Below are 26670 nucleotides of genomic sequence, written 5' to 3' on the forward strand. Positions count from 1 at the left end.
TCCTGAGATTTAATTTTCAATGATACAGAAGGCTCTTCTGGTCCATGAAACCCATGAAATCCAATTAACCTACCAGGTCCATACATTTTGGAGGGTGGGAGGAAACAGGAGCACCCGGAGAAACCCCACACAGGTCACCAGAGAACATACTAACTCCTTGGAGTGAAGGAAATAGTGAGGGGTGCTAAATAAATCCCAATCCCCCCAGAGCGAGTTTCAAATCATAACTTACCGGGGCATGGGTTTCGGCCCGAGATGTCCATCATTCTTTTTCTCCCACTCGACTCGTTGAACCCTTCCAGCAGATTGGGTTTGTCTTTAGATTCCAGCATCTGTGCGCCCTGTTGATATATGTCCTCCAGTTCACAAGGAACTACAGATGCTTCTCGACTTACGATGGGAATGCGTTCCGATAAACCCATCACAAGTGGAACAACCGCAAGTCGAGAAAGGACATCACACCTGTTGAACATCATGGCCTACCCTACCTTAAACTTGCTCAGAAAACACACTGTGGCCTACAGTTGGGCAAAATCATCTAATACAAAGTCTATTTTATCATAAAGCATTGAATATCTCATGCAATTTATTGACGACTGGAAGAATTTTTGTTCCGCTTAGGCTGGCCTGGCTTTAATGCGCTCAGACCACTTAACCTAGCCTACAGCTGGGCAAATATATCTAAAACAAAGCCTATTTTATAATTAAATGTTGATTAACTTTTATTCCACACCAAAGTGTTTTTTTTATTTTTAATCATGAAATGTAGCGCCAGCCAAAGCATCCATCAGCTGTTGTGAGATAACCAGTAATGACAGTCACACCAACACCACCGTGCGGCGGGTTGTGAAACGACAGGACCAAGTGACTACAAGAGGTATTTCCATTAGAATGCTTATCACTGTCGTACTATCACAACTTAGAACAATCCTAAGTCGGACCATCGTTAGCAGAGGAACATCTATACTGTACTTTGATTCTTTTCGGCAACTGCAAAGATCATTTCTGGAACTCCTGCCAACCTACTCTCCAAGCACACTCACCTAAACTACTTCTGTATTTTGCTTTTTCAAGGAGCTTCCTTGGATGGCCGATTGTAGGAAGGTGGGGTTTATGGTCTGCCTCAAGGGACCAGCTAAGTTTTGTGTTAATCAGATCTTACCGCAGCCTCATTAAGCAAACATTGCAATAAAGGAAAGTGTCACAAGCCATTGCAAAAGTAGACGTCTTTATTCACAGATTAAATCCACATTTGGTCAACAAGCACACACCTATGACATGACACGGTAACACACGGTAGGATTTAACATTGGTGGCTAACAGGCTCTAGTTCAAGAACATTCAACTCCATAACCGGACGGCCGAAGTTCGACGGATGGACCTACTGGCTCCAAAGCTGTTAGTAAGGGTCAGGGGACATCAAACCAACATGGCCTGGGGATTACCGAGAATCACTGGAGCTAGCCTCAACAACGCTTGCACAGGTAAGCGTCGCTGGCCAAATTTCAGCAGGAGTTCTGAAAAGCTGGTTGTCCCTGAAGAATGAAACAGAAAATGCAGTGTGGGTTAAAATACACGCAATAGTTTCAAGTCGTTGTAAAAGAATGCCAGTATGATTTGCAAATGAACAGTGGAAAGTGTATGGACTGATGACATCTTTAACCAAAACTCAATCCTTTGAATCTAAAAGATTCTCCAGGATATTTGGAAAAGAGCAGGGATTTCCTCCCCCCCCCCGTTCTCAATATTTCCTCAGTCACCACTGTAAAAGAGTAAGTTCATGAGTCTCATACCAGACTTGCTGCTTGAGTACAATGTGTAGACCATAGGAGCACAAGGCGTAGGAGTTGAATTTGGCCATTTGGCCCATCGAGTCAGCCCCAGCATTTCATCATGGCTGATTTACTAACCTTCTCCCCATAACCCTTGATTTCCTTCCTAATGAAGAATCTATCTACCCCTGTCTTAAATATTCCCACTGACTTGGCCTCCATAGCTGTCCACAACAATGAATTCTGTAGATTAATCGCCTTCTGGGTAAAGGCACTCCTCTTCACTTCTGGTCCCAGACTCCTCCACTTTTGGGAAAAATCCTCTCCATGTCCGCTCTATCTAGGTCTTTCAGTACTTGATAAGTTTGAATGAGATTCCCCCCCTCCTCATTCTTCTAAACAGTACAGTCCCAGAGCCGTCAAATGCTCTTCAGATGATAACCATTTCAGGCCAGGGATCCTTCTAGTGAACCTCCTCTAGACCCCCTCTAATGTCAACACATCCTTCCTTAGATAAGGAGCCCAAAACTATTCATGATCCTCCAAGCATAGAGAAGGACAATCCTCCATGTGACCAATGCCTCCACATTATATCTCTACTTTTATATGCTATCCCTCTCCAAATGAATGCTAGCTACTGGAATAAATGTGCAGTGCCATGAAAATGAATATTAGCATTCAGTGGAAGAGCTTTCTTGTCAATCTCACACATCTATCAAAAAAAGATTTCCTAAAATCAAAAATTACACACCACAAATGAGCGTCAACGAGTCTCCAAAGGGAAACCTGGATGGTCTTGCGCCCCCATATTCCAGTAGTATTCCCCTCCCCTCATTTCATTGACACGGTCAGACAGTCCGTTCCAAATCCTCATCACTTTTTTTTTCCATTGATCTGGGCCCAAATCTGGGCCCACGATTATCGGCCACCTGGCTCTGGAAACAGTTTGTTCTGAAGGTCGTCCCTCTAAACTCTGACGGATTTTAACAATAAAAATGTACATCTCCTTTGAGATCCAAAACTGAATTCCAGTCCTATTTTTTTTAAATTTGCAGTTTTATGTCTCATTTCATAATTTCCAAATTGTTCTTTAATTTCTCTTTATGGATTTTACAACTGCAAAGATACCTGGAATCAAGGCGTCAACCAGGAGAAGATAGTTCCCCTGCTAGAGTACACTGGACACAGAAGATTTTGCTTTCTGAACACCTTTGGGTGTATTTTATGGAGTCTGGGATGCTGATTTCAAAAGTCACTGTAAAAGTTTCCAATCAAATCCCATTTATTAGATATTACTGGTTTTTGTGTTTTCCTGTCATATTTTAAGTCTACTTCGAGCGTAGAAAACCATGAAATGCAACTTGTCCTTGAAAATTAATTTTCTGCCTTCGCACTTGGACGTCTTCCCGGCTAATCTCAGTGCAGTCAGTGACGAACATGGTGAAAGGTTTCACCAGGACATTGCAACCATGGAAATATGGTATCAGGGCAAGTGGAATCCATCAATTTTGGCCGACTATTGTTGGACACTGACATGAGAGGCATCAGATGCTGAGTACCAACAAAAATCAGTGGCAAAACATTTTTCGGTCTGTTGAACTAATCCAATGTGTCAGCATTATTATGTGATTAAACATGGCAAATTCAATAAAAGTTAATTTAAGGTTTCTCCAACTTCCTATGCCATTGGTGCTCTGTGTACATCAATTTGATATAGCAAATTTAAAATTAAAAAAATTTAGATATAGAGCATGATAACAGGCCAGTTTGGCCCACGAGTCCATGCCATGCAATTTACACCACATCAAAATACACTTTTTTGAATGGTGGGAAGAAACCACAGACTTGGGTAGAACGTACAAACTCCTTACAGACACGCAGGACTGGAACCCTGGTCCGGCCCCAATCGCTGGTGCTGTAAAGACGTTGTGCTAACCGGTATGCCAACCTGGCCACCCTGAAATCTGAAATTCTGAGTTCACCTTGAAGTTGTCCATCATAATTCCCCAATTTGTTTTCACAAAGCAAACCTTTTGAAAAATATTGTTGTCCAAAATATTAATTTACTCCCTCTTTTCCCAAAGACAGTCCCCCTTCAAGTATTAATCCAACTCCTTTACGCATGAACCTATTCAAGTTATTTAAGCTTTGACCTTACCTTCAATTCCCATGGCTGTGATTTGCTGGCGTGTTGGCACTGAATGATAAACCAAAAAACAAGCCAGCATGGCAATTTGCGATTCCTCTACCGGCTGACTGCTTAGGTAGGAATGTAACAGCACATCTCCCGATGCTAAAAACAGTAGTTTGGAAAGGAAAAAAAAATAGAAAGATACCCAGATTATTTTCATTCCAAGCAACATTCTGTAACCAATACCTTGAATCTCTATTTACCAAAACAGTTCTTCTTCTTTTCTTTCTTTCGTTGGCTTGGCTTCGTGGACGAAGATTTATGAAGGGTTATGTCCACGACTGCTGCAGGCTCGTTGGTGACTGACAAGTCCGATGCGGGACAGGCAGGCACGGTTGCAGCGGTTGCAAGGGAAAATTGGTGGGTTGGGGTTGGGTGTTGGGCTTTTCCTCCTTTGTCTTTTGTCAGTGAGGTGGGCTCTGTGGTCTTCTTCAAAGGAGGTTGCTGCCCGCCGAACTGTGAGGCGCCAAGATGTACGGTTTGAGGCGATATCAGTCCACTGGTGGTGGTCAATGTGGCAGGCACCAAGAGATTTCTTTAAGCAGTTCTTGTACCTCTTCTTTGGTGCACCTCTGTCTCGGTGGCCAGTGGAAAGCTCACCATAGAACACGATCTTGGGAAGGCGATGGTCCTCCATTCTGGAGACGTGACCCACCCAGTGCAGTTGGGTTCTGAGACACAATAACTCCACTAATGAACTCTAACATTCCACTCCACTTTGAATTTGCTGATCTCTCACTGTACCACTCTACGAGGCAATGGAGCAATTTATTCTTGGGGCACATTCTAGACAAATTAATCAGGTTGCTACACTACCTTGGTGTGAGGGAGAAATTAATCATCAGTCCAAATGTGCAGCAGCACATCTGGATGTAGATACCCTCCCTTAAAGTGACCACCAGCAAAGAAAGAATGAACAAGGCAGTGCAGACACGTGCAGGGTACGTTTGGCAGAAAGTAGCAGGTTTCTTTTCCCTGATCAACATTATTTCACCAATTGAGTACTTGGGAAACAATTGTCAGTTCTCTGAACAATCTATTCTGGTGCCAGCTTTATCCATAATTTTTGGTCATTACTTAATCCTTCTTCCGAAGCTCTTTAAAGGACTTTCTTTTTTTTTTAACCTGCTGCTAATTCCTGCCAGAGAACTATACTTTCAAATTGAAGAGCTATCGTGTTCAGTTCTGGTCACCTCATTACAGCAAGGATGTGGGAGCTTTGGAGAAGACGCAGAGGAGATTGGAAAATAAGTCTTATGAGGCAAGGTAAACACAGCCAGGGCTTTTCTCTTCAGAGTACAGAAGAATGAGGGATGATTTAACAGAGGTCTACAAGATTATGATAAGCATCGAGGCACTGATGGGAGCCAACACCTGTTCCCCAAGCAACAGTAGCAAGTTTTTTTTTACACAGAATAGTGAGTGCCTGGAATACATTGCCGGGGTGGTGGAGGCTGGTACAATGTGGGCATTTAAAAGCCTCTCAGACAGGCATGTGGTACAGGCAAACAAAATAGAGGGTTATGGGTGTGAGGGAGGGAAAGTTGACATTGTTGAGTAGGTTAGCGCAGTGCCCTTCAAACTACCCCCCCCCTTACACTCACATTTCATCTTAAGCATAAGTGTTCTGTGATTAAGGTGATATGGGAGTAGAAAGAAAGCATTTGAAAACCACTGTTTTAATCATCCCTCATTGACTCGTTATGTGCATGGTTTCAGAGCTCCAAAGGAAATGGGCCAATGGCAATTTTTCTCAAGCAAAATATTTCAGTAACAATTGGGTCTAGAGCAGTGGTTCTCAACTTTTTGTCCCCACTCACATCCCACTATAAGCAATCCCTTAAAATAATCACAGAGCACTATGGCATAGGGATTACTTAAAGTGGAATGCAAGTTTAGGGGGGCAGTTTGAAAACCACTTGATTAACACAACATTGTGGGCCGAAAGGCCTGTATTGTGCTCTGATGTTCTGTGTTCTAACTGATGAACGGTTTACTATATACACAAGTACAAATATAATGAAAGTCTTACATGCTGCAGCTTTCCACTGATGTAAAGCTACTAACAAACTAAGTGTAATCAACACATGATAGCCCAGAGTATAAAAAATAACAAATATTAAAGTAAGAGAAAAAATGTTCAGAGTTGTGGAGATAATGATTCATCTGGTTCTACGAATTAACTCAACCGATGGGCACTCTGGAAATCAACAAGACTCTCTCTTCCTTCTAACAAGGCAATTTAATGTTATTGATCACCATAATTGTTTTCACACATCACACATTTTTTCCAAACATCCTCCACAACAAGTTTTCATTTTGGATTGTGACTCAAATGTGTTCTCGATCAGTAATATTCTTCAGGGGATGAAGTCTGCTGTCCTTATCCAGTCTGGATCATAGGGGAGTGAACCACGAAAGTCTGCAGACGCAGCGATTGTAGAGAAAGCGCAGAAATGCTGGAGGGACAGCATTCCGGCCTGTCATGCCTGCTCCGCTATTCAATGAGATCACGGCTGAATTGATGATAGGCTCGTCTCCACCTCCCTGCCTTTTCTCCCATATCCCTTAAGTAAAAATCTATCCAACCTTGCCTTAAATATATTTACTGAGGTTGCCTCCACTGCTTCAATGGGCAGTGAATTCCACAGATTCATCAGCCTCTGGGAAAAGCAGTTCCTCCATCTCTGTCCTAAATTCACTACACTGAATCTTGAGGCTATATCCCCTAGTTCTAGTGTCGCCCACCAACGTAAACATCCTACTTATGTCTTTCGTAATGGTATACATTTCTCCAAGATCCCCTCGCATTTTTCTAAATTCTAGTGAGTACAGTCCCAGAAGTCTCTTCTCATAAGCTAATCCCCTCAATTTAAATGCATTTGGCCAGGAAGGGCTGCCGAATGGTGATGCTGGGGTTGCATTGAGCATCAGAAGATTTACAAGTCCTTGGCCATGGATTTGGTTTCCATTGGTTGTGATCAAGGGTCAAACCTGATGCCTCTGTATCAGAATATTATTTTTCATTCATCTTTCCTTTCTGCACCATGTCAATTGACAACACCAGACTTACAAGTCAAAAGAACGAAACTAGAACCAAGTGGTGGTGAGTTAGCATATGGTCTGTTTCCTGCGACAGGGAGCAGAGTGACTGATGAACGACAGGAAGTGCTGCTGAGGGGAGAGTCTGTGATACTTGATGAGGTCATTGCTTCTGCCTTGAGAAGGCATGTTCCAATTCATTGCAAAATCATGCATAATTCCAACTTGGTTAGGGACACATGACTAAAAACTATTAAAATAGTTAAACAAACCAAATTAATTTATTACAAAAGCTACCAAACACTAATAACACTAAAGAAAGATTTTGCTTCCTGAACACTTCTGGGTGTATTTTATGGATTTTGGGCTTCTTATCATATAACATATAACATAACATATAACATAACAATTACAGCACGGAAACAGGTCATTAGGGCCTTCTAGTCCGCACTGAACCAAACACTCCTTTCTAGTCCCACCTCCCTGCACAATGCCCATAACCCTCCATCTTCTTCTCATGAAAATCACCTTAAAATTTTCCTGTCACATACCATTTTTTTAAAGCTATCATCTATTTTTGTGATTTCCTGTCATATTTTTAGCCTACTGCCCACAAAGCAAGCTGTTTTGGTCAGTCCAAGCATGCCTGGGCAGGTGCTATGCAAATGTTCTCTTTGGCCTAAATAGCATGGAGGGCATTTAAGAATGTTGTTGAGAATTTTCTTGGCAACTACAGAGCACCAAACTACGTCCAGCTGATTGACAACGTGCTTCAAGCGTCCAAATCCACAAAGTGCAGCATGTCATTGAAAATTCATTTCCTGCATTCGCACTTGGACGTCTTCCCGGCTACTCAGTGACAAACGTGATGAAAGGTTTCACCAGGACATTGCAACCATGGAAGAGTGGTAACCAGGGCAACTGGAATCCATCAATGCTAGCTAACTATGGTTGGACAGTGACATGAGAGGCATCAGATTCTGAGTACAAACAAAAGTCAGAAGCAAAACCATTTTAAGGACAGTTGAACTAACGTAATCTGTCAACATCATTTTGCGATTAAAGATGCTAAATTCAATAAAAGTCAATTTAATGTTTCTCTCAAAAATCAATTTCATATTTCTTTAACTCCCTACGTGATACAGCAAATCTGAAATTATCTTTGTGTTCAGCTTGAAGTTGTCTATCATAAACCCAATTTTTTTTTCATGAAGCCATCCTTTTGAAAAAAAAAACTGTTGTCCAGTGTAATTGCACCTTATGGTTCTGGGAAATATATATTTTAAACCATTATTCTTGACGAAAAGTGAAAATGTATTTCATCCAGTTGATGAAATTATTCCCTGACAACTTGAAGTCTGAAGTTGGCAACATAATGCAAAACATGCTCGGATTCCTGCCACTGCACCAGCAGGTTGTGGGAAAAGAAGGAAGCTTAATTTTAACACAATGCGGGAGAGTGGAACAGAAATATTTTAATTAGAAACTTGATCTAATTAATCTAACTTGATCTGGCTCCATCGATCAATAGGCAAGACAGAGCAATCCAATGGGTTGAATGTTGATGGGGAGAAAGATCAGCGTGGACGTCGTGGGTCCGTTTCTATGCCTGTAAAACACTATGACTCCAATATGATCCAATCTGGGCCTCAACACTATTTTGCCACTCTTAACAGTACTAAACATGATAATAGCTGGTCTATTATCTTGTATAATGTACGTGGACTTTTTACCCCCTCCATAAATCTTCGTCCGCGAAGCCAAGCCAAAGATATGCATGGGAATTCACACTGATCTGTTCAGCAAGTATTTCAGAGCATACATCTATTGTGGGGTGGGGTGGGGGGGGGGGGGGGGGGGGGGGGAACCAAACCTTGATTGGCAGCTGGTGTGTCCTCTGACAAGGTAGGGAGCAGTGCTGTCACATTATCCATTGTACAATACACAATAAACTCATTATCATCTTTCCTGCTTTCTTCCCATGCTTCTTGAGCGCCTTGTGGTTTAACTGTTTGTTGACATCTTCCTTAGAGGCGTGGAACAATCTTCCAGCCGAAGTGGTAAGTGCGGGCTCAATTTTTAAATTTAAGAAGAATTTGGACAGGTACATGGATGGGAGGAGTATGTAGGGCTATGGGCTGGATGCAGGTCAGTGGGACTAGTTAAAAAATGGTCAGCACAGACTAGAGGAGCCGAGTGGCCTGTTTCTGTGCTGCAAATGTTCGATACATCTACTGCAAAAATGGCAGTGCTGCCGGATCCGCTGTAACGGCAGCACTGCCGCTGGTGGGAAGCGAGGAGCAGAGATACAGTGCTCTCGCGGAGGGGTCCAACCGCCCAGTCAACTGCCATCAGCTCCACAGAGGCTTTGAACAGCCTGGTAAAGGAGCCAATGGTAGTTTTACTTAAGATTCACTGACCACAGGTCTGCGCTGAAGATGACGACACCTCTGATCAGCAGGCAGCCACAAGGGGTTGCAGACTCCAAGGGAGCAGAGGACGAGAGCAGGGCATCAAGGGGCAGTGACCATGGCGGCGGACCAGTGAGGGGGGCTCTGTGGCTGAAAGACCAATGCATGTGGCAGGCCGCTGCCGACTCAAGGTAAGGAAGCTTTGGGCCGCTGGAGACTGCTGACAGGAGACTCGCGCCAGGCTGCGGGCTGCAGGAGACCGGCTCGAAACTGACGAAGGGGGTACCAAGTATTGGAACCGAGATGCAAAGGGGCGGCGAAGGGTCCCTCACTGTACCAGAGTTCGGATCTGGAGCTCGGGTTGCCAACATTTCGGACTGTGGAAGTGCTGGAGGCGAATCTATGAACATGGTGACTTGGTTGGGGGCGGGGGAGGGGTGGGGGAAGGAACTCTCTTTCTCTGACTGTAGGAGGTACTTCAGGCAATTTCTGCCGATGGTGTAATTGGACACTCTTTTATTCTAATGACAATAAATTGAATTTTGATCTTGGTTCCCTGAGATAGAGAATTCCAAAGTCACAACGCTCTGCAAGAAACTTCTCCGACTCACCTCCCTTCAAAATGGGTAATCCTTATTCCCAAATTATGTAGCACACACTCAGTATGCATCTTGAAAGTATCCCTCAAACTCTTATCCATTTCAATATGATCACCTTTTGTTCTGTGCTGCAATGGCCCTAAAGGAATCATGATTATTGAGTTCTGGAGCTTGCACTTTCTCCCCATGACCGTGTGGGTTTCCCCCACCGGGTACTCCAGTGTCTTCCCATGTACCAAAGATGTATGGGGGTTAGTCGGTTAATTAGTCGCATGGGTGTAATGGGGCAGCACAAGGGTCTGGATCTGTGCAGCTTCACTATTTATACATATTTAGGTCCAGCTTGCTCAACCTTTCTTCATCCATCAGTCCCTTCATTCCAGGGATCAGTCTGGTGAACCTTCCCTGCAAGGAGGAAGCCGCAGCGACCATGTATCTGCCAGAGTCTGGCTCTGAGGCTCAGAAGGGAAGAGAGACTGGTAGTAATAGGGCATACAATAGTCTGAGAGGGATTTATAGGTGTGTTGCCTCCCAGGACCCTGGGTCAAGCTTGTGTCAAATCGAGCCCACAGCATTTGTAAAGGATAGGAGAAGGTCCCACATAACAAATACAGGGAGTTAGAAAGCAAGTTAAAAAGGAGCTTCAAGATGGTAAGCTTTGGAATACTACTGGTGTCGTGCACCAGTAAGGGTAGAAATTGGAGGAGAGAGCACATGAGCACGTGGCAGAGCAGTTCGTAAGGGATGGAGGATTTCAGATTTTTTTTAAAAATTGGGATCTTTTCTTGGGCAGAGGTGGCATGTGCCATAGATATTCGTTACACCTGAACCAAAGTGAGACCAATATTCTAGCGGGGAGATTTGCTTGATTCACCCAGTTGGCTTAAAACTTGTCTGACAGGCAGCTGGGACCCAAGATAGAGAGTTGGGGATTGAAGAGGTTAAGAAGGAAGGCTTGAAGTGCATTGAAGCAGAACAGGATGGAGAAAGGCGGCATGGATAGGGTAGAGGTTAGCGCAACGCTGTTACAGCGATCAGGACTGGGGTTTGAATCCTGCGCTGTCTGTAAGGAGTTTGTACGTTCTCCCCATGTCTGCATGGGCTTTCTCCGGGAGCTCTGGTTTCCCTTCACTGTCCGGTTGTCGGTCAATTGGGCAGCTCAGGCTTGTGGGCTGACATGGCCTGATACCGCGCTGTATGTCTAAAAAAAAATAAATAAATAAAGAACAAGTGTCGAGGTAAGACAGGCAAACTTTGTTGTATTTAATTTAAAGCAAATGACCTTAGGGAATGGATAGGTACAGAACGGTAGGACACTATAACCAATATGGAGACGTAGTTGAGGAGGTCCAGAACTCAATATTCCTGGGTATGATAGACACAGGTGTGATAGAAACAGTGGAAAGGGAGGTGGCAGGCAGTGGTTGCAATGTTAGAGGATAATGAAGATTGAAATAAAGAGGTTTTGGAATGGCTTTGGCAGACAGTGTCAGGCAGCCATTCTCAACCATTTTTCAGCTATTGCCCCCCCCCCACCCTCATGACTCTGCTCAAAGTTTATGGGCCCCCTTCTGTGTGAAGCAGTCAAGTTTTGGTTTCTTCCATAGTTCTCTCTGACTGTCTGCATAAAAAAAATTATATTACGTGAGGTAAAAAGAAAACACGGCTTTTACTTAAGACAGGGTAGGGTCCCCGTTGAGAATGGCTGGTGTAATCCAAAAATAGTTTATCTATAATGAGACACAAAGGTAATAAAGGAAAGAATAGGTCGCCCCCTCAAGGATCATGTGTAAAGCCAGAGGAAATAAGAAAAAATCTTGTCAATGTGGTTACTGTGAAGCAAGAGTAGGAGGCGTGGCATGGTAACTACTGACAGACTAGAGGTGAATGGTGTTAATAGTCTTAGATCATTATCAAGGTGGATTGGAGGATGGCAAATGTGATGGATGCCATTATTTGAAAAAGGGCTGAGGACAGCTAGGATCACCTCAGAGCTGTTTGTCTGATGTCAGTGGTACGGAAATTGCAGGATTCTATCAAGATTTGGAAGGCCAGGGGAAATTTAAGGAGAGCCAACATGGATTTGTGCATGGGAAATCAGGTCTCATAAACTTGATAGAAATTTTTGAAGAGGCAATAAAAAGAATCGATGATGACATTATTTTGGATGATATTATTTAGATTATTTTTAGTAAAGGATTAGCGTATACAGAGCCGTTGTCATACCCACACTTCTGTTCGGCTCCGAATCATGGGTCCTCTACCGGCATCACCTACGGCTCCTAGAACGCTTCCACCAGCGTTGTCTCCGCTCCATCCTCAACATTCATTGGAGCGACTTCATCCCCAACATCGAAGTACTCGAGATGGCAGAGGCCGACAGCATCGAATTCACGCTGCTGAAGATCCAACTGCGCTGCGTCTCCAGAATGGAGGACCATCACCATCCCAAGATCGTGTTATATGGCAAGCTCTCCACTGGCCACTGTGACAGAGGTGCACCAAAGAAGAAGTACAAGGAATGCCTAAAGAAATTTCTTGGTGCCTGCCACATTGACCACCGCCAGTGGGCTGAAATCGCCTCAAACCGTGCATCTTGGCACCTCACAGTTCGGCGGGCAGCAACCTCCTTTGAAGGAGACCGCAGAGCCCACCTCACTGACAAAAGACAAAGGAGGAAAAACCCAACACCCCACCCAACCTCAACCAACCAATTTTCCCCTGCAACCGTGTCTGCCTGTCCCACATCGGACTTGTCAGCCACAAACGAGCCTGCAGCTGACGTGGACATTACCCCTCCATAAATCTTCGTCTACGAAGCCAAGTCAAAGAAAGAAAATGATAAGGTCCAACACAGTAGATTGGTGTGGAAGGTTTGGGGACAGAGGCTTGGAAGTGAATTAGATACTGAAATTGGGTGACAGGAGTTAGAAATTGGCTGTAGAGGGCAGTTTTTCAGACTGGAGGACACACTTGTGAATCAACCTCCATTTTAAATAAATCCAATAGCAGCCTCTACAGTTATCTGTGGCAAAGAATTTCACAGATTCACAACCCTCTGGTTGAAGAAATGCTTCCTCATCTCTGTTCAAAAGAGATATCCTTTTATTCTGAGGCTGTGCCCTCTGGTCCGAGACTCTCCCACTGCTGGAAACATCATCTTCACGTTCAATTGCATTGAAATGGAAGACTGTGACCAAGATACTTTTAAGCTCATCCTCCACAACTGAATTTCAAAATCATTTGAATTTTAAACTAAAAAAAAAGCTAGCTAAAAATAATAAGCACACAGGAAGGAACATTTTAGTTTTGCGGGTTATGAACTGAGCTTTGTTTCCTCAAACCAAAAAAAAATTCTGAGCAAAGTGTCAGAAAATAGAGAATTTGAGTTTTTGGCACGAAGAAAACATGTGAAAATAGAACTGCATATTAGCAACTCAATTTGATCCAGTGAAAAGTTACTTATTTTTGACGTGGCTTCTTTATTTGTTGACTCAGTCACAGGCTCAATGCAAAAATTTGGGATTTACTTGGAATTTTCATATTAGTTAGTAAACACATAAATTGACTTTTTGAAATGACACCCTTGGAAAATGGCGATCTGATCATATTTAGAATTCCTGTTTGATTTCTGCCAAACAAAAATGGAAATTTAGTCATGGGAAGCCAACAGAATGAGGCTTTATTTTGTTGTCTCCCCCTATTTGAGTGGTGTGTATTAAATTTTGACTTTCTCTTGCCATTGTTGTCCTCTACCTTATGAGTTGAGTGAATGAAATCGAACACAGGTGTCACTAAAGTCAACTGCAGTAACAGAGACTAAAGGATTTCTTGTGAAATGCCTTCTGAATTGCATTGATGAATATCTTCCGTAATTGTTGACTACCTGGCAAGTGCACAGTCATGCTTCAATGTCTTATCTAAGGGAGTCCTCTTCTTGATTGTGCCTAGTTACTCGGAAGCTATTGGATTGCTGACGACTGGAGTCACCTATGTGGCAAGGACTATGAGATAATGGTTAGGAACAAGATTGTTTCCCTGGCGACTGTTATCTGGAGGATTATCCGATAGGAAACTGCTCCAAATAAAGGATAATCCATTTGCTTGCTCCTGGAAGATCATCTGACCAGGTCGAAAGTAATTTCCCCATGTCACTCAAGGTTACCCCACCCACAGGTGAGGGTACACCTGACGATTGACTCTCTTGAATACCTTGCTTCACTTGGGCATACCTGAGCCAGCCCCTTCAGCCGGCTGCAGTATAAAGCCCACGTAATGGAGCAACTCTCGCTCTTTTTCCCCTGAGAACGAAACCTAGCTCCACTCCAGGTTGTAAGCCTTGGCGACGCTGGAGAGTCAATTGTAAGGTGTGTGCCAGTACATGGTGGGTGGCTATTTGTACCTAATAAGGACTGTTGTGCCCTATTCTTGTATCAGCGTGATAACATCCTGTAGCTAGCTAGGGTGGATACCATGCTCGTGGGTGCTGGGTACTGTTTGTTTAACCCCCGTTTCACTACCAGGAGATGCGATTATCAGTGATTAACCTGTATCCAATGAGCATGAATTGTGAGTAGTGTCTACGTCTGAGTGTGTGATCACTTGCGACTTGCCCCATGTATACATAAAGATCCTTGTTTTTTATTGAAATGTGTTCAGATGCCACTTCTTTGACCCTCTGAACTTGTTCTCCACATCACAGCGACCCAGGAGTATGAGATGCAATAATGTTCTTTACATCTTGCTCAAAAACAACTAATACAGCTCTATTCTAAGGCTGAACTAAAAAGTAGAGAATGGCAAAAATGCTCAGCAGGACCGGCAGCATCTGTGAAAAGAGCCACAGAACTAATACTTCAGGACAAAAACTCTTTGTCAGAACTATAAAATAAATAGAAAGTCATTTGAAATTGCAAAGAGGATTGCATGGGTTTTCCCCGGGAGCTCTGGTTTTGTCCCACCATTCAAAATGTACTTGGGGTTGTAGGTGAATTGGGCGGCACGGGCTCGTGGGTCGAAAGGGCCTGTTATCAGGCAGCATGCCTAAATTTAAAAAACTTAAATTTAAAAGATACAGGAGGCATAGAAAGGATAGAGCGACGATCGCTTGAAATGGTGAAGGTGGTGGGGGGTTTGCTGTGATGAGACCGTCTGGTTGATAGGTGAATGAGAGAAGTTAGAAAGGCAGAAAACAAAGGGTGCATAAATTGTGAAATGCAGATTAGCATTGGGAGAAAGGCCCAGAAAATCAAGCAGTGTCAGTAGATAAAAAATGCTATTGATGGTCAATTCTGAAAGCAGAGAAAGCGACCTACCAGAAATTGTTGAAAGCCTGGTCGCTTACTTCATATGAAAAGTGTAATCTTACGCCAGCCACAATCTCTTCACCACATTTCTCCCATCAGGGAAGAAGATTCATGAGTGTGAGATAATGCACCACCAGATTCAAGAACTGTTTCTTTCCTGCCTTTATTAGACCCCTGAATGAAACTCGTAATAAAATAAAATTATGTTGCATTTGCTCTGTACTAACTGATTTATTTCTGTTGTTCTGCACTTCTGTACTGCATCTTACTTGCTGCACAATGCATGGGAAGTCAAACGGGACTGCTTGCAAAACACACCTTCTCACTGCACCTTGGTACATTGGCAACAGTCAGCGAATTCAAAGTCAAATTCAGGAGGATGCAGCACGTTCAAACAGATGACGAAGCCATGCTCCGCAAGCTTGCATTGGACCACGCCAGAATAGTTCAGAAGCCCACAGACAGACCTCTTCTAAAATAACCAAGTCTTTTAACAGTCTGCCCACAGATCTCAAATTGCCAAGTTATCCAACTTCCTTTCACCATTGTCTCACAGGCACATTGTCTTTTTTTTGAATTTTAAATCAAAGCAGATCATATGACATCAACTTTAAAACTGCACATTCCTACCCAAAATATCAGGAATGCCACTCTATATACATACCATGGAGCCATTGATCCAGGGTGCTATCTAACGAACTCTTCATAGCAAGGAGAAACTCGGGGTTGATAAGAAGTCCAGTGCTGCTGTTCTTCAAGTTATTCTGGAGTGAAATGGAGTTATAGAACTGCTGCACTAGTTTTATCTGCCATAACTCAAAGGTTTCCGACATTTCTTTCCGTTCTAATCTCCTGACAGCCTGAAGAGAAGAGGGGTAAGCACATTAAATCACTTTTCACTCTTCCCATTTAAGTGGTAATATAATGCAAAATTACTTTATTCTGAAGGTCCCATTTCAGAAAATATAGTGAAGTCAATGAAAAGCATTTCTTTCACTTGGATTCATCTTCTGATTTGGACGCACGCTGGGGTAGTCCCACAATATTCTGTTCACGTTTTGCGGGTGGAAACAGAAAACCTCTGGGGTAACTTCCAAGAGAGGACTCTGCACTTTCTGGCCATTTCTGACGGAAGGAAGGTCATATATTTTTTTAAATTTTATTTTTATTATTTACTTTAATTTTTTTAAAGGTCCTCTTAAATAACCGAACTTGCCCTCCTCGTGATGTCTGTATCAAGTCAATCATCAGGAAGATCATAGATACTGTAAATGTGTGGAAAAGAAAAAGTGTATATCATGGCTATTGTGACTTATGGTGTGAAAAATAAAAAATTAAAAAAAAAAAAAAAAAGATCATAAATGAAGCATCTGAGGATTGTTGGGTCCTGGAGACTATAGATGACACTCTCCAGATTCTAGTATTTCCCAATTTCAAAACGTGTCATCTTCAGAGAAACGTGGGGATGATATCCCGAATTACTATCTTATTAATCCAATAAGCCAAACTTTGTAGATGCAGCTTTAAGTAGCTTTAATTCGTTGATAAAATGGTGAAACATTTTGCACAACTTTGCATTAAGATTTTTGTAACGATGAATAAACAAAGCATTTACTGTATTTAAAGATATAACGCTATTCAACTTTAAAGAGATATAAAAGAAGAAATAAGACGAATTCAAAGAAAATTATCTCGAGCTCACACCCTCTTCATAGTTCGTCGAAGAATGAGATGCAAGATCTTATGATATAGTCCCTCTGGTAACACTATAAACAGTTCTTTTCTTAAAGAGAGGCACAAAATTAACTAAGAATCAAAAACTCAAGGTTTTAACCTTTACAGAGACAGCTGCAAAGATATCCTGCAGCAATGTTCTCTAACAACCGCAACCATTTTGCTTTGTCTGAAGAATGATTCAAACCAGCTGAGCACTTCCCCTTTGATGCCTATCTTCCTATTATTAGGGCTCCTAGGTGCCACACAACCATTTGGAAAAGGTATTGGGCCATTTCAGAAGGCACCAGATATACAGCAAACCAGATAAAGATTGAAATTTCCTTCATCAGTGAACCTGACAACTGTTAAAAATTCATCAGTTCTCATGGTCTGGAAGCAGGTCAGTGGGACAAGGAAAAAAAAGGTTCGGAAAAGACAAGAAGGGCCGAAGGGGCCCGTTCCTGTGCTGTAGTGTTCTATGGTGGGATTTAAACTCATCAACAAAGACCTTTGAGTAACTAGTCCAACAATTTATCTGTTAAACTGCAGCTCTCTTGCAGTAATCATACTTTGCAGTGTCATAGACAGATACAGGGAACAAAATAGGCATTTTGCAGATGATCTTTCCACTTTTGAATAGCAGGAAGGAACAAGAAACCAAACAGTCTCGCGCTGCTGCGTTCCAGCGCAAGTACAAGACCCTTACTCCCATGACATGATACCAAATTAAACTAAAACTCTGCTGCTTGAATGAGATATATGTCCCTCAAATCCCTGCACATTCAAGTGTTTATCTGAAGACTCAAAAACGCTACCACCATATTTACTTCCATCACAACTCCTGCCAGCTCATTCCAGGCATCCGCCACTCTGCGTAGAAAGCTTGCCCTACAAAATATTCCCAAGGACATTCAGGGAGGCTTGTGGACAGATAGTGGGGCCATTAACAGAGATATTTAGGATGTCACTGTTCACGGGAGTAGTGCCAAAGGATTGGAGGGTGGCGCATGTGGTTCCGCTGTTTAAGAAAGGGTTCAAATGTAAACCTGGGAATTATAGGCCCGTGAGTCTGACGTCTGTGGTGGGTAAGTTGATGGAAAGTGTTCTGAGGGATGGTATTTACAAATATTTGGAGGTACAGGGATTGATAGGGAGTAATCAGCATGGTTTTGTCAGGGGTAGATCATGCTTGACAAACCTGTTTGAGTTTTCGAGGGGGTTACAAAAAAGGTTGATGAAGGGAAAGCTGTGGATGTTGTCTATTTAGACTTTAGTAAAGCTTTTGACAAAGTTCCCCACAGGAGGTTAGGAAAAAAGGTGGAGGCATTAGGTATAAATAAGGAAGTAGTGAAATTAGATATAAGTAAGGAGGTAGTGCAATGGATTCAGCAATGGTTGGATGGGAGGTGTCAGAGAGTAGTGGTGGAAAATTGTTTGTCCAATTGGAGGCCGGTGACTAGTGGAGTTCCTCAGGGATCGGTCCTGGGTCCACTATTGTTTGTTATATATATTAACGATCTGGAAGTAGGGCTGGACAATTGGATAAGCAAGTTTGAAGATGATACAAAGATTGGTGGTGTTGTGGACAGTGAGGAAGATTACCGTAGATTAAAAGGTGATTTAGGAAGGCTGTGGGCTGAGAAATGGCTGATGAATTTAATACATATAATTCGTCAGAATTTAATACAGATAAGTGTTCTGTACTGTAAGTGGTTATATGGTTATATGTGTCTTTGAAAATGCCTCCCCTTCCCCACCACCATTTTAAATACACGTTCTCTCGATTTTGACAGTTCTATCCTGGGGAAAAGATTATGACTTTCTCCTGATGCCTCGTGTAATTTGGAAAACTTCTATCAACTCTCCCTGAGAGACAAAAAGCTGAGCTCCAGAACAATGGAGTTCCTGCTGCCTCCTCCTCCTGCCGTCAGTCTCATGTGCATCTTAATAAAAGGAAGAGGGGTGCTACATACCATGGTGGAAAAGTAAGTGGAAGGTGATGAGGCTTGTCAATAAACATAGACCAAGGCTCAAGTCAGTTTCTAGAAAATGCAAGCCACATGTAAAATTAGAATGGAATATTATCCAATGGAACGTCTTGAATAAAGAGGAGATGCCGACTCTTCCATGAGTATCTCCCGTGCAATACACAGTGTCTGACACTGCCAAAGTATTTACCAACAGGGATGGGACCAGCACAGAACAAGATGTTGTGACAAACATATCAGTGTGAGCTTTTGTTCCAGCAGCGTCCTCTTTTACAGGACACATAGTTTTAGTGCCACATAGTTTTGAGTACCTCCATTCATGGAATAATTTTCAACCCATAAATAGAGCCCGTATTCAATAATGTCGGAAGAATAAGACTAGGAATGTTCTGTGGTGATTCTCTGCTGGACCAGAGGAGGCCAAGGAGAGGTTTAATGCAGGATTTAAAGGTGTGGTGAAATGATCACATTTCTTCTACATGGGGAGAGGGACAAGAGCTTATCAAATTAAATCCAGGGACAGAGAGGCCAGGAGAAACATCTTTCCATAAAGAGTAAGAATACGAAATGTTCCAGTGAGGTAATCGTCTGCGGCAATAAACTTTTAAAAGAATATTGGATGAAGTTACAGGATGACAGGGAAAGAGAGTGGAGCTGCAAAAATAGTGATAGATATTTCTCCAAAAGGAGCCAACAGACATGATGAATTGAATGTCATTAAGTTCTATGGTTGGAAATGAGATTTCTTCGACTGCACTGAGAATTCCACAAGATAACTATTTACCTGGTCAATGGCCACATATGTGGGCAACATTTCGGGCTTCTCTTGAGTAACACATTCATATAGGATAGATGAAAGCAAATCCAGCACAACCAGCTTCTGTTGGAAAACAATGAATTTATTGATAAAACAATATTATAAACAATCACAAAAGGTACATTATCTCTTCTTTGGCTTGGCTTCGCGGACGAAGATTTATGGAGGGGGTAAAAAAAACAAGCAAATATATCCAGCAATTCCTTATACATAAATGAAACATGGATTATGTATATCGCCTCTTTCAAAAGTGACATTAAGCATATGTCAGAACTAATTTAGTCATATGGTAGAGACAGACCCTTCCACCCAACTTCTCCAGAAGACATTAAAAATCTGAACTGGCCTGAAAGTTTGGCAAAATGCTCCAGATTTTAAGCTTGAACCTTTTACATTTTTAACATTGAAACTTGGTCCAATTTGTTTCAAATTGGCAAGGCAATAGCCTGAGCTTTCTTCAGGACTGAGGTTGGGTGGGGGGAGGGGCACAAATGTAAGGCAGTGAATGTCCCTAACTTCAAACGTCTTCAAGCTTCCAACTTCACCTGAAAACCGGAGGGTGGAAATCATAGGGAATTCGTAACATCCTTACCGATTCACAACAGAATGCAAGCAGCGTCCTACAAACAATTTCTGGTTTCTTCGTTGAAAAACAGAAGTAACGGAGAATTAAATCAGAGACCCAGAAGGCTTCCATGCTGCTAAGTTATAGCTGTGCCTGGCCACTTCTTTAGCCCCACCTTTCTCAGCAGTTAGGGCAGTTTGGTGAGTGTAGCGGTTAGTACAACACTATTATAGGGCCAGCAACCTGGGTTTGAATCCAGCGCTATCTGTAAGGGGCTTGAGCATTCTCCCCGTGACCGCTTGGCTTTCTTCCGGATGCTCCAGGTACCTCCCACCATTCAAAAATGTACGGTGTATTTGGGCGACACAGGCTGTATGTCTAAATTTAAACAATATTACACAATCTCTAAGGACTGAGGATTATGATTACTTGATGATATTCAGGGGAACAAAAGCAAGTGTCCCAGCTGTATAGCCACCTGCACCAGAAATATTTCTTCAGTCCCTCCCACAGGTGGTCAGACTTGATTCCAATTTTTCTTTATATTCAGATAAACAAAAAGCACCATGGCAAATAACTGGCAGTTTCTTATGAGAGTCACCAAAACAAGTTGGTAATTTTTTTTGTATTCAACAATTAAACCTTTTTTGGCTTGATTTGGGGGTAATTTATTCAAAGAAATAACTGGAGTAAGATTCCCACAGGATCAAATGTTATTTTTACTGGGAGATGTTAGAGGGACTAAACCTAAGCTAAAATTGAATATGTATCAAAATTACTTTGGTAATAGCTGGAAAATGTATTGTTATAACTTGGAAGTCAGTTATTGATTTGGCAATACAGATGGTATGCAGAAGTTCAGAGTTGTATTCCACTTGAGAAAATTACTTATAATTTAAGAGATAAATATCATTTTTTGGGGTGAAATGTGGAGCTCATATTTACAAACGGTTGTTATTACAATTTAAATGAATCTCGAACATACCCTTTCTCTTATGGGTCTCTATGATTATGTTTAAAAGTATTGGAAAGTGAAGTGCTCCCGTTGTGGTTTTCTTGTCCCTTTTTCTTTTTCTTTAGTTTGTAGGGAGTTGGGGGGCATTCAGGAGGTTTTTTCTTTCTTTTGTATTTTTTTTAACTTTATTTTTTTAATATAAAACACCACATGTGTTTGGATTAATTCTGAAATATTATGATATGTTTGTTAAGTGGTTTTATATTAAATAAAATATTAAAAAAATAGAATCACCAAAACAAAAGTGAGGTTATCAGCTTTGGTGGCCATAATAGGATGGCAGATTATTACATGAATGGTGGAAAAATGGGAGGTGTATGAGACCTGTGTGTTATGGTGGTTCAGTCATTGTGTGAGAGAAAAAGAATGGTCGACGTTTCAAGGGTTCAGATTCCAGCATCTGCAGCCTCCTACGCATCTCGAGGCCTTACTGCAGTTGCATAGGACCTTAATGAGCCCACACCTTGAGTATTGTGTACAGTTTGCGTCTCCTAACCTGAGGAAGGACTTTCTTGCTCTTGAAGGAGTGCAGCAAAGTTTAACCAGACTGATTTAAGGGATGACAGGACTGAATAAACCAGATTTATACTCATTGAAATTTCGAAGGAAAATTGTTCCCGACGTTGGAGGAGTCCTGAATAAGGGGGTGGGGTGTCACAGACTAAAGATGAGGGATAAACTATTTAGGATTGAAATGAGGAGAAATTTCTTCACTTAGAAAATTGTAAAACTCCCTTACGACAGACTTTGATAGATTCAAAAGGGAGTTGGATGCAGGCCTATTGACTCAAAGGGCGAAAGAAAGAACAGGTATTGAAATCATAGGATCAGCCATAATCAAACTGAATGGTAGAGCGGGCTTGAATGATTGAATGGCTTCTCCTGCACCAATTTTCTTATGTTATTATGATTCCAGCTAAACCATCGTATGAGTGGAATCACGTTCTATTCCTCATGCTATGGCAATTCAACAGCAGACCAAGTGGTTCACTGGCCGTAACTAATCACACTGCAGCATTTGCCCAAACAGCAGAAAGCAAGAACTGAAACAAGAGTTGAATGGACTCTCCATCAATTACAGCACAACTCAGCATTTGAGATTAATGAGAGATTGAATAAGATTATAATCTTGTATAGTTAAGATTCTCTGATAAGCAAGCAACCCTTACCTCCCCATCTTTCTTTGAATGCTTGCAGAAGTACTCTGCAAATGACAGCAGAGCTGGGTCAGAGGTAAAAGCTGAAACGGCTTCTGGCTGTAAAGAAAGCACGGCATCATTTTAACATCCAGCTATTTCACAGCAGTAAAAAAAAGACCTGCACGATTTTATTTCTAATGAATTTTATTAGCCGAGGCACAAGCTATTTCCGACACGTTGGAGTAGTTCCTAGAAACAGTCCATTGGTTTTACCTTAATAGAAAGGAACTCAGGGTTTCTATGAGTGAACGTTTGAGCCAAAAGACTGCGAAACCCTTTTGGATCTTCTGTGTAGGAGAGATGTCCAGCTCGCAGCTTGATATAAAGAAAACCATCTTTTGACAGGATTGATCTAAAAGCAAGTCCAAAAGCAAATTACCCAGCAGCAGCAAAATCTAACTCTCAAATATTCCTCGTACACTTTTCAGATGAACGGAATGCTGTTATTTGTATACTCACTGCAAACTTTGAGCTCCTTTGGACAGATCCATCATAATCTCCCAATACTTGGGACCTTTCACTTTGATCTGGAAAGAATAAGCCAGTTGTTATCTGTAGAACACTGCAGCACAGTACAGGCTATTCAACCCTCAATATTGTGCTAACCCATGAATTCCTTAAAAAAAATTACTAAACCCTCCCTACCTCTTAACCCTCTATATTTCTTCCATCCACATACCTGTCTAAGAGTCTCTTAAATGCCCTTAATGTTTCAGCCTTCATCACCATCCCCAGCAAGGCATTCCAGGCACCCACAACTCTCTGCATAAAAAGACGTACCCCTGATGTCTCCCCTAAACTTCTCTCCCTTCACTTTGTGCATATGTCCTCTGGTGTTTGCTATTCCTGCCCTGGGAAACAGGCACTAGCTGTCCACCCTATCTATGCCTCTCATAATCTTGTAGATCTCTATAAGTCTCCTCTTATCCTTCTACCCTCTAAAGAGAAAAGTCCCAGCTCCGCTAACCTTGCCTCATAAGGCGTATTTCTCAATTCAGGCAACATCCTGGTAAATTCTTCTACCCTCTCCATAGCTTCCACATCCTTCCTGTAATGAGGTGACCAGAACTGAGCACAATACTCTCAGTGTAGTCTCACCAGAGATTTGTAGACATGACCTCTCGATCTTCAACTCATTCCCCCCCATTAATGAATCCCAGCATCCCATAGGCCTTTTTAACTATCCTATCATTTTGTGTGACAACCTTGAGGGATGTATGGATTTGAACCTCAAGGTCCCTCTGTTCATCCACACTCTTAAGTAACCTATCATGACCCTTCTGGTTTGCCTTTCCAAAATGTATCACCTTACACTTATCCAGATTGAACTCCATTTGCCACTTTTCCACCCAACTCTGCACCCTGTCTACATCCTCATGTAACTCTCAACAACCTTCAGCTCCATCCACAACTCCTCCAACCTTCATATCATCTTCAAACTTACTGATCCATCCTTCTGCCTCTTTATCCAGGTCATTTATAAATATCACAAAGAGCAGGGGTCCCAGAACAGATCACTGCGGTACTCCACGAGTCACCAACCTCTAGACAGAATATTTTATTTCCACTACTACTCTCTGTTTTCAATCTGCAAGCCCATTTTTTTATCCACACAGCCCAGGTTCCACGGATCCTTCATACCTTATGACTTTCTGAATGAGTCTCTCGTAGGGGACCTTGTCAAATGCCCTACTAAAGTTCATGTAGACCACATCTATTGTCCAACCCTCATCTTTGTTACTTTCTCAAAAAAACTCAATTAGACTCGTAAGGCACGACCTTCCCTTCGCAAAGCCAAGATGACTATCCTTGAGTAGACTCCTCCAAATATTCACATATCCTATCCTTAGGATAGAATCTTCTTCAAAGGTTTGCACACAGTGATGTAAAACTTTCCAGCCTATAATTCCCAAGATTCTCCCTATTACCTTTTTTAAACAAGGGGACTATATCGGTCTTCAAAGCAGATCTGAAAGATTACTCACTTTCCCATTATTACATAATAACATAGGTGAACATTGTTCAGTTGCCTCTCCTATTCTTTACATATCCTTCTACTCCAAATCATTCCACTCAATAGGACAGCCGAGTTTAAAAACCCGCTACTTTGATCATCTTTGTTCAAACCTACAGCAATAGTGGCAAAAATTAAAGAAAGAATTTTTCAGTGGTTATAAGTGTAATTGTGTATTTAACTGCATAATTAATTTGTAGTAGTAGTCTGTAAACAACAATCAGATTTAAAATGTCTATTGGTATATAATATTTGAGATAATATTGAAAATATTATATTCCCACGAGAGAATCATTCGATTAATCCTTCCAAGTGCAGTCTTGTGAAAGGATGGTCTACTTTACCTCTTTCAGTAAATGTAGTTCAGGAAGAAGGCAAGGGGCCATGAGGTTTACTGTCATTTCCTCACACCACTGAGACGCCTAGATTAAAAACAGAGATATTAATCTTTTGGTAAAAATATCTGAATGTATTTTTCAAACACCACTCTCCTGACGTGGATGTTGGATGGCCTCCATCAGTCCGATTCCTGTAGTTATGTGGATCTGCTGCCAGCTTCATTTTCTTCTGGGAAGACGAATGAGATCTGGAATTTCACTTCAGAGGGAAATGCAAGCACAAACCCACATTGCTCATTACTGGGAGCCTAACAACAACAACCACAAACACGTATTTCAAGGAACGCACGTGCATTCTCAACCACAGAACATAAACAAGAACACTGAAGGCATGAACAGGCTCTTCAAGCCTGTGTTCCCCTTTAACATGATCATGGCTGAACTTGGCAGACCTCAATTACTCTTAACATAACATAACATAACAACAATTACAGCACGGAAACAGGCCATTAGGCCCTTCTAGTCCGCACCGAACCACACACCCCTTTCTAGTCCCACCTCCCTGCACAATGCCCATAACCCTCCATCTTCTTCTCATCCATATATCTGTCCAACCTTTTCTTAAATAATACAATTGACTCCGCCGCCACTATTTCTCCCGGAAGCTCATTCCACACGGCTACCACTCTCTGAGTAAAGAAGTTCCCCCTCATGTTACCTCTAAACCTCTGCCCCTTAATTCTTAACTCATGTCCTCGTTTTAATCTTTCCTCCTCTTAACGGAAATAGTCTATCCACATCCACTCTGTCTATCCCTTTCATAATCTTAAATACTTCTATCAAATCCCCTCTCAACCTTCTAAGCTCCAAAGAATAAAGACCTAATCTGTCCAATCTCTCCCTATACTCTAGATGCTTAAACCCAGGTAACATTCTGGTAAACCTTCTCTGCACTCTCTCCACTCTGTTTATATCCTTCCTCTAACTGCACACAGAACTCCAAATTAGGCCGCACCAACGTCTTATACAATCTCAACATCACCTCCCAACTCCTATATTTCATGCAATGATTGATAAAGGCCAGCATACTAAAAGCCTTCTTCACCACCCTATTCACGTGAGTTTCTACCTTCAGGGAACGTACCATTTCTCCCTACTCCTCTCCTCTGTGATCCATCAATTATATATCCACCTCCACTTTAAAGATCCAGTGGCCACCACCCACTGGGGAAGAGAAATCCAGAGATTTTCCAAATTTCCCCATAATTCAGTTTTCAATGTCCAGTCCTGTATCTTGAAGTTAGGTCTCCTTGTTCGTGATTCTCCCATGAGTGAAAACGTCACAACTTCTACCATGTCAAGTCCTCTAAGGATCTTGTATGCTTATTCTTCTAAACACCATGGAACACAGCCAGTCCCAACTATTAAAAAAAAAATTTAGACATACAGCACAACAACAGGCATTCCTGCCCATGAGCCCTTGATGCCCAAATATCCCAATTAACCTACAATCCCCATACGTTTTGGAAGGGTGGGAGGAAATCGGAGCACCTAGAGGAAACCCATGCAGACATGGGAAGAACAGCGCCGGATTTGAAACCGTCCAGCTGGCGCTGTAATCGTGCTGTGCTAACCACTACATTAACTGTGTTGTCCTTTTAGATTTTAGATTTCAGATTTCTTGTCAGAGCACATAC

General features: G+C 42.1%; 1 protein-coding gene across 1 annotated transcript in view; it reads right to left on the minus strand.

Moving 5' to 3' along the window:
- Window positions 1–1211: 1211 nt before the first annotated feature.
- The window catches only part of anapc1 (anaphase promoting complex subunit 1), a 273616-nt gene continuing 248157 nt past the window's right edge, over window positions 1212–26670 (minus strand). The window contains exons 41-48 of the mRNA XM_069887679.1: window positions 24980–25057; window positions 23081–23148; window positions 22835–22973; window positions 22592–22678; window positions 19810–19905; window positions 15986–16181; window positions 3931–4065; window positions 1212–1535 (exon numbers count right to left, since the gene is read on the minus strand). Coding sequence (XP_069743780.1) covers window positions 1420–1535; window positions 3931–4065; window positions 15986–16181; window positions 19810–19905; window positions 22592–22678; window positions 22835–22973; window positions 23081–23148; window positions 24980–25057 — 915 coding nt within the window. The 3' untranslated portion in view covers window positions 1212–1419. The remainder of the gene's footprint in view (window positions 1536–3930; window positions 4066–15985; window positions 16182–19809; window positions 19906–22591; window positions 22679–22834; window positions 22974–23080; window positions 23149–24979; window positions 25058–26670) is intronic.

The sequence above is a fragment of the Narcine bancroftii genome, chromosome 6, assembly GCF_036971445.1.
Source record: "Narcine bancroftii isolate sNarBan1 chromosome 6, sNarBan1.hap1, whole genome shotgun sequence".
NCBI classification, from domain to species: Eukaryota; Metazoa; Chordata; class Chondrichthyes; order Torpediniformes; family Narcinidae; genus Narcine; species Narcine bancroftii.